Raw genomic sequence first — 13,736 nt, 5'->3', positions numbered from 1 at the left:
CGCATTTTAAATGAGAAAATATTCTTATATTCTTATGTAATTATATGTTTTGTAAAAGCTCATTGAAAAATTATAAAAGCTCTCAAAAATAATTTTGCAAAATTCCTAATTATTTGGTAAATAAATAAATTTGCTTTTAAGGTTTGTTAGTTGAATCAAATTTTTCGTTGAATGACTGAATAGCGGAAATTAAAAAAAAAATTCAAAGTCACTCCAATTAAGCCAAAATAACTGAAAAATAAATAAAAATTGTGATAGTTTCAACGGATTTTCCGAGAATTTCATTAAATTCAAAAATCATACTAAAAGAATTTTTGAGTTATTTCACAAGATGAAGGGTCTGAGAAATTCTGGAGGCAATTGAATGTGTATTAGGAAGAGAAGGGAGGTAAAAAAAAATGTGATTTGTCATGTATGCATAGGCACATTTATTTACACACGCGGTCATTCTCAAGTGCTCAATGCAGAAGCATTTTTGTTTGGTGTTAAACGAAATAATTTATTCCATGTCCAACCTCTTCTCGTCGCATTTTACAAAACTTCACTCTTGTACAAAAGCACCTTCTCCCCTCGCATTTTTTTCATCCGCCTGAACTTACCTTGTCTGTTTTTTCTTCTTCCACTTTTCATCTTCTTTCATGTTGTTTATAAAATAATATTTTAAGACACAGAGGCAAAGGTACACAGACACACACATAACTTGCACCAAAGGTAGATTCTTTTTCCTTTGGGATCTCTTGGCTCTCTGTTGTTGAGCCACTCAATCGTTAGTCGCTTCTGGCAATGGAGTGCATTCTTCATTCTCCATCATCATCGTCTTCTTTGCAGTCAGTGCTCAAAGAGAAATACCATATGAATTGCACTTAATTGTTGGTGCAATGGAAAATAGGCAAGTCCCCCTTCGTTCTTTCGTTCACTCCGGGGATACATTTGTGGAATTGATGGAGCAATTAGTCTCTAATTGAAACCATTTTTTCTCCACATATAATTTGCACAATTGTGAAAATTGCGTGTGTATCTATTTGCTGGATGTTTCTGCAACTTGCTCAAAAGCCCCCTCATTTGAAAATCAACGACATTCCTCCTGATTTTGTCACTCAATTCAATTGATGGTCATTAAGCTTTTTTCCGCGCCCTGTTTATATGTTTTTTTTTCTTGCTTTTTCTTTCCTGCCATCAAAATGTTTCTTGCAAAAGAAAACAAATTATTTGCATTAGAACACATACCTGAACAGTTGATGAGAGTCTCTTTTGCACTTCCTCAGCACAATCCCGAGCGGTTACCACAAGATTGTATGTTGCTTTTGTCTCACGATCCAGCATTTGTCTGGTTTTTATGGTTCCGCTGGGTGTTATTTCAAAATCATCATTGTCATCTCCAGCTGTTATGCTGTACTCAATTCTCCCATTGTCACCTATAAGAATAAAGTGATAGCATTAGAATAAAAAATATTCTTTACTAAGAATTCTTCTTTTCTTTAAAGAATTAAAAAAATAGGAAGAATATAATGCATGATACGACTTAAATTTTCCCTTAAATCTTAAGGAGAATTAAACATAATCTAGATTAATTTTTTTCTTTTTAAACTATCACAGCACGCACATAAGATCTATCGATTATGTTTCGCTAATTTTCCCAAGGGGTGTTTATCTGACGAATATTTGGATTTTTTGGAAAGTAATACGAATATTAGTTGGTATACCACAATCGTGGCATACCAAGTATTGTAATCGTCGGAAAAACCGACCATCTCAGATCGGGCTCAAACTTGGTATGAGCACGTTTTAGACATCCCACATTACGAAAGTGGTGGTGGAAAAATTTTGATCCGGCCGGCCGGCCTGCCGGCCGGCCGGCCGGCCTCTGCGCCAAACTTTACCTTATAACTCGAGAACAGTAACAGATAGAGACTTCCGGTTTGAAGTTTTCTATAGAAATGTGGGTGTAAATTTTCATTTTTTCGCATTTTCAAAATCCAAGATGGCCGCCGTCCGCCATTTTGAACTACCGTTTACCACTTCCCTTATAGCTAGAGATCTGAAATTTTAGTATGTTGTAGAGCTCAGTGAGACGTTTTCATCAATAATTCATACTTGAAAATCGGTCAAGCGGTTTAGCAAATATGGCGGCCTAATGCAAAAAGTGTTTTTTCAATATATTTCAAGAACGGCTTGACCGATTTTGACCATCTTGGTATCAAATGAAAGGTATTGAAAAGCCCTACAACTATTTAGAACATTTCAATTTTCAAAAACATCCGCAAGAGGCGCTAAAATCAAAAACAAAAATTGCCTAACTTTAAGGGGCAATATCTCCGAACATCTGTTATAGATTTCCTTTAAATTTTGATATGTTGTAGCCTGACTCAATATCTTTCATCAGTCCGAAAATGAAGAAATTCTATGTCGCCGTTTAGAAGATATAGCCATTTGAAAAATTCTTGAATTTGAAAAGTTCTAAGAGCCATATCTCTTGAACCGCTTGTCCGATTTGACTCAACTTAGTATCAAATTAAAGGTTTTGCAATTATCTACGTCTTTCTAGAACATCAGAAACCTCTAGAACCATTCCTTGAGGACAAAAAGTGCAAAAAACTGTTTTGGTAGAACATAAATCCGCCATTTTGTGTTCTGGAGGTGACCTTGAAATGTATCAAAATATATGTCAGATTATAGCTTATTTCAATACCTTTCCAGAACTAGTCAAGAAATTTCTGTAGGTCTAATAGAACTTAAGATATAAGCATTTTAATCTGTCAAATTGCTAAATTTTACAAAAAATCGACTTTGCCTACTAATATTACTCACAAATTAAATTACAACGCATAGACTGACCCATCCGCGTTGTGGTATACCAACTCTAATAACTGGACGCGTTATGATTGACTTTTCATTCAGATCCTTTGCTGAAAAAACCAAAAAAAAAGGAATTTAGTATTTTTTCTATATTTTGAAAGCTATTTCTAATTAATTTAATTTTTAAATGTTTTTTGTACTTGTTAGGTTTTTTCTTGTCAATCAAAGTTGTTTAAGGACTAAAAACCGAATAATTTGAGACTATTTAGGACAAATATCTGAATAACTCTCTTCCGGTTTGAATTCAGTACTTCTTAGGCCTTCGCTTCCCAATTTGAGCATCTTTTGCGTTAAAAAAAAAAACAAAGAATCCGAATAGTTCAAATATTTTCATTAAGATATACACCCCTTGAATTTTTTCTAAAATTGCGTGATCTCCTGCCAAAATCTTTGATGCATTATTAAGAATTCCAATCACGATCCAATAAAAATCTATGAAAAATAAAATTAAAAAAAAATGAAGAACAAAAACCCAAAAACTATCATCCCAATTTAATAATTTATCTTCACTCTAAAGTGGCACATTTTAAGAGAAAATCCGCCAATTTATTTCTCCAAGACAGCTCTCTCACACACAGAGAATGTCTGACCAAAGCCACGAGAGTGTCTTGAAATTTTAATGCCCACCAATGTCTAATTAATATTCAGATAGCGTTTTGTTTCTCCAGATCTTCAATACATTTGCTGCATCAATTTTACATATTCCAGAGACCAAGGAGGGAATGAAGGTAGCAGGGAGTGTGTGAGATTTTTTCCGCGCAAAGACTGCTCATGCTTCTGCGGCCAGTCAGTCCAAAAGGTAAATACAACAATCGACACTAAAGTGACTTAATTAATTTTGCACAATTGAATGTGGGCTCGGTGGATGGATGGAGCAGGTAGAGAAATGCTCTTGTGAGCATTGCTGTGGTTGGAAAGTTCTTTTTAGGTCTGTATGTTGAGGGGGGAACTTTTCTGTTTGGGATACAGAAAGAATGATGTATGTATAAGAATTGGTGAGATGTGGAGGGAAAAATGGAATGTGTGTGCATTCTTTAGTATATAATCACTGATTTAATTTATTTCTTCGGTCTCCCCTCTGGTCGATGTGCAGCAATTTTTGCACCCAAACACGATGGATGGTGTGGTGCTTCTTGATTCTCCACGAAAAGGTATAACCTCCAAAGCGTGCGCGCGCAAAGCCATGGAGGAAACACCAACAAGCAGGCAAGAAAACATGAGAACCAACAAAACTAATGTCTCTGCAATTGCCAAGCGAGAGTGAAGACATATCAAAGGGAGGTTTCACGGCCCCAGAATAATACACAAGGAAGCAACAAGTTGAGAAGACATCTTCACACCAAAGCCACTTCTTGGGAAAAGAATTCTTGCATAGCCAGCTGCTGAGTGCGATTAGGTGTTCAAAAATAAGTGCAAAATCGCACAAAATCAATTAAAATAGTATTGAGGATTTATTATCGAAATGCGAGATTCCAGTGCAAATGGAGGGATTTTACGATAAACTTCTATAAATGAAGGAAATGTTTGTGGTAAACAGCAAGTGGTATACATCATTTTGCTCAAGAAAACTCTGTCCCTCTCTACTTCTCCCCCGAATCTCCCCTGTCGATATCCAATCAATAAAACGGGCAAACAGGGAGAAAGATGGGAGAAATACCGCAGGAGCAAAAGCCACTAACAAATGCGAAAATGGAATGAAACGAATAAATTTTAACAATAATAATAATAAATAATCATAATAACAATAAAAAATTTCTGGATGATACATAGATTTCAGTTTATGTTTTCAACCTCAAAAGTAATCAATCATTGCGTCTCCCTTGCTATCGACTGTTTTCCGCTTGTTTGTTTGGCCATAGAGTCGCATTTATGGTTAAAAAGAGGAAGACGTAGAATAACTCGGCAGTTTATTTCTCGTCGTACTCCATGGCAGATAGTATGTTCTATCATATTTTTTGCTTAGAGGTAGTATATGTATGTGATGTGTATAAATATTAGAAATTGAATTACTTATAGGAAGTAAATTGAAGGAAAAAATTGAACTTTTAAAACTTTAGAAGCCTGATCTTAAACAACTTAAATCTAGGCTAGGAAATTTAGATTTGAATTAGATTAGATTATTTAGGTCTGGTTTATGAAAACTTAAATCTGACCTAAAAAATTTATAGATTAGCTTAGAAAACTTTAGTATAGGCCGATCAAAGTGTTTCTTTTTTCTTGTTCTGTTTTGTTGCTGTCTTAATATGTTTAGGTACTTTTATATCTTTAAGTTATCGCGCGGTCATTGATAAACTACGGTTTCATAGACCTATCTGGGTTATAGGGTGGGATAATAAAAAAAAAAGAAAACTTTAGTCTGCTTTAAGAGATCTTAACTTTAGCTTAAATAATTGTGAAATTTTAATTGCAAATATTAAATTAAATTGCATTATTTGATGGCTAGAGAGCTTTTAATAAGATACTTGCAAAATTCTCATAGTGAACTCAATGTTCCATATAGACATTCTCAATTTCACAATCATCATCCAATAAATTCCCACAAATAGGTGCCACAAAGTGAGAGAATGCGAGGGCAAGAAAAGGTGCACGAGTAATATGGACGGGAGAAGAAACACTGTCACTTTTCATTATAATGCACATTCCTATATGTATGTTATGTATATATACATACAATGTGTGCAAGAAGATGGAAATCACCTTACCAACTACTGGCAATCGGATCAGGCACCCGAAGTGAGTGCGAGAGAGACACAAATGGGCAATTGGGGATCAATCGTAATTGACCTCATCGATGGATTTATCTTACGAAATGCTCTCCCTTGCCTTCCATGCGATCTCTTCCCTTTTGCTTATATGAGACACAAAACCGGAGAGGGAATGGTTCACCGTCTGAAGACCATATATGTATGAGGTGTATAAATAGATGAGAGGATGGAGAACATGGTATGAACTGTTGTGGATGGATGATCGACACAATCTTGTGTCGTTGTCGCTTCAGAGTTGACTCTTGTGCGCGGGGTTCTTGTTGTGTCCATGTTAGTTGCCTGCTGATTATGCGAAATTGTACTTTTCTGTGTTAAACAGCCAGGTATACACATTGCCACAATTGACAGGGATAGAAGAGGGACAATGAGAGACACATGGCAATATGTATTTTGCTGTTTGACGACAATGCAATTCGTATTCGGATGGTATATCGAGAAAGAATATGACGATGACAACACCTGTCTTATTCTGGAACTTCTCACTAAACTTATATGTATGTAGGTAATATCCCTTCTTCGGTTTGCCATCAATGGCTGAGTAAATTATGAAAGCGTAAGCGACAAAATGCAAAAATGCGATCAAAATGCATTTATAGGTAGCTCCTGCTTCCATTATATGCAATGCTTTTAACAATTACAATGAAGCCTACCTAATGATTTTTTGTAATTGAATTTAATTAAATTCTATATTTCCATTTTTTTTAATATTTGGTTTCTAAAAATTTGAAGTTATTAAATAACATTAAAATATTTTATTCTTTTTTTTTAATTGGAATTTGAACTCATAAGAATATATACTAATAATTGTAGGGAGAAGCTCAAAAAATTCATGGTTTTATTGAGAACAGGTGGCACTCATACCTATTATTTAAAAAAAATCCTCATAAAACAAATATGTAATATAGTGGTACATATTGCAAATGTATATAGGTATGTAAAGTTACATACAAATATGTAGTAGACCCCACGTGATAAAATAGCTGTTGGTTATTTGAATAAATGACTGACAGAATAATGAGCAACATGATAAACAAAGAGAAAGGAGTCCTCCCGTGATCGTATGACTCTCCGCTAACTAAGGTCTGTGATTACTTTTAATAGAGTCTTGGTGATTTTCTTCAAAAACATACAAACTCGTAATCTTAAATATGTCTCGCAGGTGATCGTGGGAGTTCCTAAGCGCACGAGTGCCAATATAATTGGCTATCACTGTCATTTTGTCTTATGTACTTTCTTGTTCTTATTTTTCTAAGCTCACTTTTCCAGCAATACCGTGTGTTTTACTTTCCTGTTGTTTATATTTGTTTAGCACCCATAAAGGCGTTACACGGAAATTATTATCTGTTTTTACTACTGAAGTATAGAGAGAAAACTTCCAATCTAAATAGGTGCTTTTAAACTTTTTGAAAAGTTCCACTCTCTCCCAGTGGCTATAGTTCACCTTGTACACAATGCAGGTATGTATATGCTCATCTCCACAATCAAAAGAAAAGTAATTGCGGTTTTTATTAAATCTCTTAATCATTGATTTGTGATGGCTGATTAAAGAATACAAAGATTCTAACCAATAGGCAATAGAATAGAGAAAATTTCAAAGTATTATAGGTGAATTAAAAAATATTTTTCTTTTTCATCAAAAAAAAAGAATTATTTTGTATCTAAAAAGTCATTTGTATCAGTAATGAGTCCAAATCAATATGTCCTGATCTATAAATCTCCTAAAAGTCAGTTTTAGCCAATATTCTAGAAATTTCGCGTAAAATGTTCTTAAACTTTTCTTTTAAATGAATCTTTTCCACTTTCTTTAAAAAATGATTTTCAATGCTATATTTATGGACTAAAATTCAGCAAAAAAAATTGTTGAGCTTTTTGTCGATATCTATCAGACTCTAGAAAACCAAAGAAGTTCTAGAAGCCCCATGGAAAAGTAACTAACTATTTAACTAAAAGAAATTTTATAGATTTAAATCGACTAAATTGGCCCTTCTGTTACCCAAGTATTCAACAGTGAAGTAACAAGTAAAAGAGAGAAAATAAACGACTTCTATGCAATTTAAGGTGATAAAAAATAAATCTCAATTTCATGTACACGCATCTGAAATTTCCATACACCCTCGTATGCAACTTTCACTTCAGATAGATCCACGGAAAAGGTTTTTGATTCACTCAAAAACTCAAATTTACAAAATGGTACTGACTTTCTCTGCAATTCCACTAAAAATCTTCGAATTAGATTGTTAACGTTGAGCATAAGTGCATTTGACTGTCAATTAAATACAAAAAAAGGTAACACTTTCACTGATTCTTTTAGCACTCACCTGAATCAATATCAGTGGCACTGACGACTACCACGGGTGTTGCAATGGTAACATTTTCGTAGATATCATTTGAATAGCTCATTGGATCGAAGATTGGAGCATTATCATTGAGATCCAATACATTGCAGTAGACGGTGAGTGTTGTCGAAAGACTTGGATGACCGTTATCTTGGGCCTGAACCACCAAAATGTAGTGTTGTACCTGCAAAAGAGATACAAAATGTTAAACATTTTCTGCGCAGAAAGAACCTTTTTCCTTTATATAATAAGGAAAAAAAAATCAACTGCATCCTCATTCCATGTTCCAGTAACAATTTCTTCGCTCTATGCTTAACGTTCTTGTACAAGAACGGAAAGACAAGAGAAACATTTTTTTCGCTCCTTAGCAATTTTCACCACTCCTCCCGCCCAAAATAAATAATTTCTGTTTATGTGTTTTTACCGAGAAACCAACATAAGAACTTCGGCAAATAACAACCAACGAATAAAAGATGAGAGGAGTAGAGAGTACAAGGGGATGAGTGAAAGAGTGGAAAACGTAGAATTACATTTTGAGCTAAGAGCTTTTCATTGCTGTAAAAAAGCAATTAAAAATTATAATCCCATCAACTGTACGTCGCTCTTTCGTCCGCAAATGACGCAAAAATCATTTAATTTTGCCCTCTCCTTCACCCGCGTCACGACGTTATTTGTTATTAAGATAATAGTTCACAGCAGCGAATATAACCTCAGTGGTGGGGCTTGATGACAAACTCTCAAATGAAAATTCGTTGACAAGAATTTTATAAAAAAAAAAACTTTTAAAAAAAACTGCCCATGCTATTGCTAAATTGTCTGTCCTTTCTGCAGAACCTTAATTTTGGTGCACAATTCCGCGCATGACATGCGCAACACTTAAGTTATTTGTTCCCGGAATTAACCTTTCTTGGAGATGATTTCTCGTCATGTGCAGCAATTTAACCACATTGTCATCTCTATTGTATTCGTCTTTTCCTCCTCTGGCATACCCCATGGACATTAAATGCCTTCTTTTTTTGGGGAAGAGCTACTGATATGTGGAGATTTGCACTCTCTTGACTTGGCAATTAATTTCACGTCACTCTCCGAAGAAGGGCTGGACTGGAATTTCCATCTTCCTCACAAATAGACACTCCGCCATAGAGGTTTTGTTATATGTGGCAAGCAAAATCAACGCATATTCCTTGTAAGGTTTTCTCGGAAATTCTTTTTTTTACATTTCACATGAAATTTTGCTTAAATTTTGCGATTTTTTTAGACCACACATAGCCTACTTATGACAATTTGTTTAAAATAAATTTCATAACTTACCAACTTAATTTTTTTAAGATCTTATAGATTTCTTAAATCGTTGTGAATTAATTAATTTAAAAAATTTTTTAAAATTATTTTAAACAAAAAAAATCAAAAAAAAATTTACATTTTTCAACTAATTTGTTTTTCTGATTTTTAATGAAATACAATTGGTGGCAGCGGTGAGATCTATCTTCAAGAAAAGAACAAATTTTTATATTTTTACTGTTTCTGAATATTTGAGAAAAAACTGAAAATTTGTTGAACCCTAACTTTTCGATCAACGTTTCATTTATTTGAAGAATTACACAGTAGCAATTTAAGAGGCGTTCCTGTGCATAAATCTTTACCCTCAAAGTATAATGATTAAAAAAATTAAATTTTTCAATTTGATAGATCAAACGTAAAAGTCCGATTGACTCCTTTTTTTAACTCGTGTTTTCTTTAAGACTTTATTGCGTAAACATTCAATATTCCATTATAGTCCAGAGAGGATAGATAATAAAAAAAGAGAAGTTGTTTCTCTTCGTAGTATTTTATATACAATTTTATTCGATAGAAGTTTCTTAATATCTATTCTGCGATTTTTTTTGTCTCTTTAGCTTTCTATCCTGTGCGTGTATTTAATTCACCTTTGTGATACCTGTGAGAGTCGTACATACATCGAAATTAATTCCAACATACGTCAACATTTATGAAACGAATGCGCGTCTGTCAATTAAAATTGCAATTTATATAGCTTATGTGCAACATTCATTTTATAAAAGAGAAAAATAATCATAATCCTTTGTTTGTCACTATGATTAATTGCACGATGGATATTCTCGGCGGGCTGCAGGGAGGATGAATGAACTTGAGCATCTGCGTTCTTTCTTACAAATCAATCACCGCATTTGGTGACATAGTTTAATGAAATTAACATTGTAGTAATTGTCAAATACGAAATTTTCCTAAAATCCAAACTAGACTGACTTTGGCTTATTTATAATGTGATTTGCAAAACAACATAACTGGAGGAATAATTTTGCAATTTTTACAACCATTCTGATGTCGTGATCTATATACATACTATTCTGCAAAATATAGGTATAATAATAACTTATGTTTGATTAATTGACACGCTTCGTTTTGTACTTGAACATGTAATATATCAATGTAAGCAACATTATTTGTCAAAGTAACTCTGTGTCTGAACCTTGAAGGTTTCAACGAAAAGGGCGTTTTTATATTAATAAAGTAACTCATCGCTAAGTCATAAAGAATAACGCATTACCCAGATAATCAACGTCTAAAGGATAATTTGAAATAAACAAATATAGCCCATTAAATAATATGAAGAATAAAACCATGGAATGAATAGAATTTAGCTGTGATTAAGTCTATATTAAAAAAAAGTTTTTGGACAAAAACGCTAAAGTATTTCTTACCTCTTCGTAGTCGAGACGTGCTGTGAGCGTAAAGACGCCCGTTTGGGGGTTAAGTGAGAATACATCATTCGCCCAGTCGGAGATTACGGTGTAGGATAGCATAGAGTTGGCTCCGAGGTCGGGATCTGTGGCCGATATTATTCCCACTTGATAGCCACGAGGTGCATTTTCTGGGATATCAAAGGAGTATGCTGGTTCTTCAAATATTGGGGGATTGTCATTTGTGTCCGTCACCTAAAGAAAATAAAAACAAATTATTAAGTCAATTAGTTACAGGAGGATCATTAAATTACAAGGTTTTCCGGTGAATTTTCCTCACATATTCTATGGAATGTGCATAGGGATCTTTCATTTATGAAATTTCAAAATTAAATATGTATATAAAAATAAAAATAAAAAACTTTAAAACCTCTTTTAATATTGACAAAATAAAGTATAATTCTGTACACCTCATTTGAAAATACAAATGTAGATAAGTGGACAGATGCCAATATTATTAATACGAAAGACTTCATTTGTAAGCGACAAACCCGATAATCATTTTCAATACGCGGCATTGCTGGTATCTCTTCATTTGTTAGGCTAATCTTCTGTATACAGCACATGGAATGGTTTTCCAGACAAATATTTTTGTACATTTACTCCAAGTTGGGAGAATATTCGCGTTCTATGCTAGGAAAATGTTCTAATGTGAAACGACAAACGTGAAATATCATTTTTCCACTTGAGTTGGTACGGCAAAGGGACGAGTGGAAAAAACCATAATCTGTTCAATTAATAACGCACTTCTGGCATCTAGTGCTTTTGCAATGTACCTTTCAGGTTTAGAGAGAAACTCTCTGAGGAGCTCTTGGGCGCATTTAAGTTCTTATATATTTATTTGTTCGTCACTACCTGAAGGTTGTTTTAAAAGGATGCAATTTTTTGATTTGTTTAAACTCTGATTTTCTCACTTTAGTTGAAAAATTTTCTTTGATGACTCGGTATTCAAAAAAATTTAATAAAAAAATTGTTATCTCAAAATAGAACGGCTTCGGAAAGAAAGTCTTAGAATTTCTCACGGGAAATTTCAAGAATTTTGACTGAGAGAATTAATTTTTTAAATAATTTCAAATCAGAGTTCGTGAAAATTTCAAACAAGAAAATCTGATGCAAATCTGGTTTTAATGTTAGATCTTCGTTAAACAACCTCCTACAAATTACGGGTTATTGATCAATATGCTAAATCTAATTGAAAGTTTAATGGAAAAATGGAAAATGATTTAAAAAAAATTAAAACAGACATAAAATTATATTTAAAACAATTTCAAATATTCAATTAGTGTTAAGAGTTCAATACTTGAGTATTTTTCTTAAATAAATCAAAAATTCATACAAAAGACTGGATAAAGTTTTATCGTCTAATTGTTTATTCTTTTAGCCTTATCTTGCTTTCCTTCTTCTTAATTACAAAATCATAAAATATATATGTATGTTTTTGCTCCCAGCGCAACGTTTCAAAATGAAGGGTTCGCGTGTGTGATACTAGGCCCAAGAGGCGAGAACCATAAATGTAGGGGTGAAATGAAAGAATATGCAAGATTAGCTTGAAGGATTCATAATATAGAATGATTTTCCAATGTTACAATCACAAAGATTTTTTTCTTCACAGAGAGAATATTTCTCCAACTTTATTTTACTTTAGTTGATGAAGATTATTTTCGCTTTTTATGCAATTTTTGCTTTTTTAATTCAAAGTAAATTGAATGATTACATGCCTACAAAACTCTCTGAAAAGTTGCCTTTATCTGGTACTTATGCATACATTGTATACAAATAGTGATGATATCATATAAATCTAATTATTTACTTCCACTTATATCTTCTATGTATGTATATTAATTTAAAGGAAATCCAAGAAATTTATTATACAACACCTTAAAATCCCAGACGACAATTACAAATCGGTTTCGCTTCATACTCACTCGCTTCGAGACGTTTCTTAAAGCGATAAAGCATAATGTACGATACTCAAGTGATGCCGTCTTGCTAAATTTTTTTCTTCTACAATCTTTGCACCGTCTAAGATTTATTGTGCCAACACTTTGTGGTGTCTTTTTGCATAGTCTTTTTTTATGGATCCTATTTGTAATATATTGAGTTTTTGTTTTTTAATTTCATTCACATTTTTATCTCACGTTCAATGTTTGCAAAAAGAATCATATTTCAACAAGCTGTGTCTCTGACAATATACCTTTTGTGTGGCCAAGCGGAAATCACCCCATGGTGCGAAAGTATAATTTCGCAGGATTTTTTTTTTACACAAAAAAAGACTTAGGAAAACCGTGTATAAGGCATTCATGTTTGATTAATCACAAAGTTTGCTTGGGCATCGGGAGAAAGACAAGGACCCTCAAAGGATTCACCTTGTGTATGGGAGATTGTAATGGAAACCGAAAAAATCACTTTTTTGTGTTTGATCATCCGGTACATCGATCGCGTGTTTAGAGCAAAAATGTTGAAGAAAAAAGGAACTCTGAGAAGCATGGTAAGATGAGTAAGAACAAGATAAAAAATCTGGTTAAAGAAAATATGATTTATCTATAAAATTTAAAAGACTTAAAAATAGGTCGGAAAAATTCTTAAACTTTTAATGACTACAATTATGCTTTTTTAGTTGCTTATGATTGCAACTTACTTGAATTGTTACTGTTGTTTCCGTGTACTGAACTCCATCCGTAACTCTCACAGTAAGTTTGTAGATGTCCTTAAGTTCTCGGTCAAGGGAATCTCTGAGCTTGAGTATGCCTGTATCGGACTCCAAGGTGAATTTATCATCGTCCCCCGAAATAAGGGCATATGATAATGTTCCAATTGTATCAGGATCTGTGGCTTTTAATGTTGCAACATGTTGTCCAGCACCCAAGTCCTCTGATACAGAAAACACCAATGGAAGGTCACGAAATGTAGGTGGACTATCGTTTTTATCCAACACCTGAAGACGAATCTGGAAATAAATTTAAAGAAAAAATAATGAATTTGACAAGAACTTTAAAGAATCTTTTTTTTTTAAATCAACA

At 33.5% G+C, this 13,736-nt stretch overlaps 1 protein-coding gene across 1 annotated transcript in view; it reads right to left on the bottom strand.

Moving 5' to 3' along the window:
- Positions 1–13,736, bottom strand: part of LOC129790090 (cadherin-related tumor suppressor) — a 132,677-nt gene that overhangs the window by 21,632 nt on the left and 97,309 nt on the right. Inside the window, exons 3-6 of the mRNA XM_055827305.1 lie at positions 13,355–13,663; positions 10,678–10,911; positions 7,940–8,141; positions 1,228–1,415 (exon numbers count right to left, since the gene is read on the bottom strand). Coding sequence (XP_055683280.1) covers positions 1,228–1,415; positions 7,940–8,141; positions 10,678–10,911; positions 13,355–13,663 — 933 coding nt within the window. The remainder of the gene's footprint in view (positions 1–1,227; positions 1,416–7,939; positions 8,142–10,677; positions 10,912–13,354; positions 13,664–13,736) is intronic.

The sequence above is a fragment of the Lutzomyia longipalpis genome, chromosome 2 (assembly GCF_024334085.1).
Source record: "Lutzomyia longipalpis isolate SR_M1_2022 chromosome 2, ASM2433408v1".
NCBI lineage: Eukaryota > Metazoa > Arthropoda > Insecta > Diptera > Psychodidae > Lutzomyia > Lutzomyia longipalpis.
Note: the sequence above shows the minus strand (reverse complement) of the source record. Positions and strands in the feature narration are given on the sequence as shown.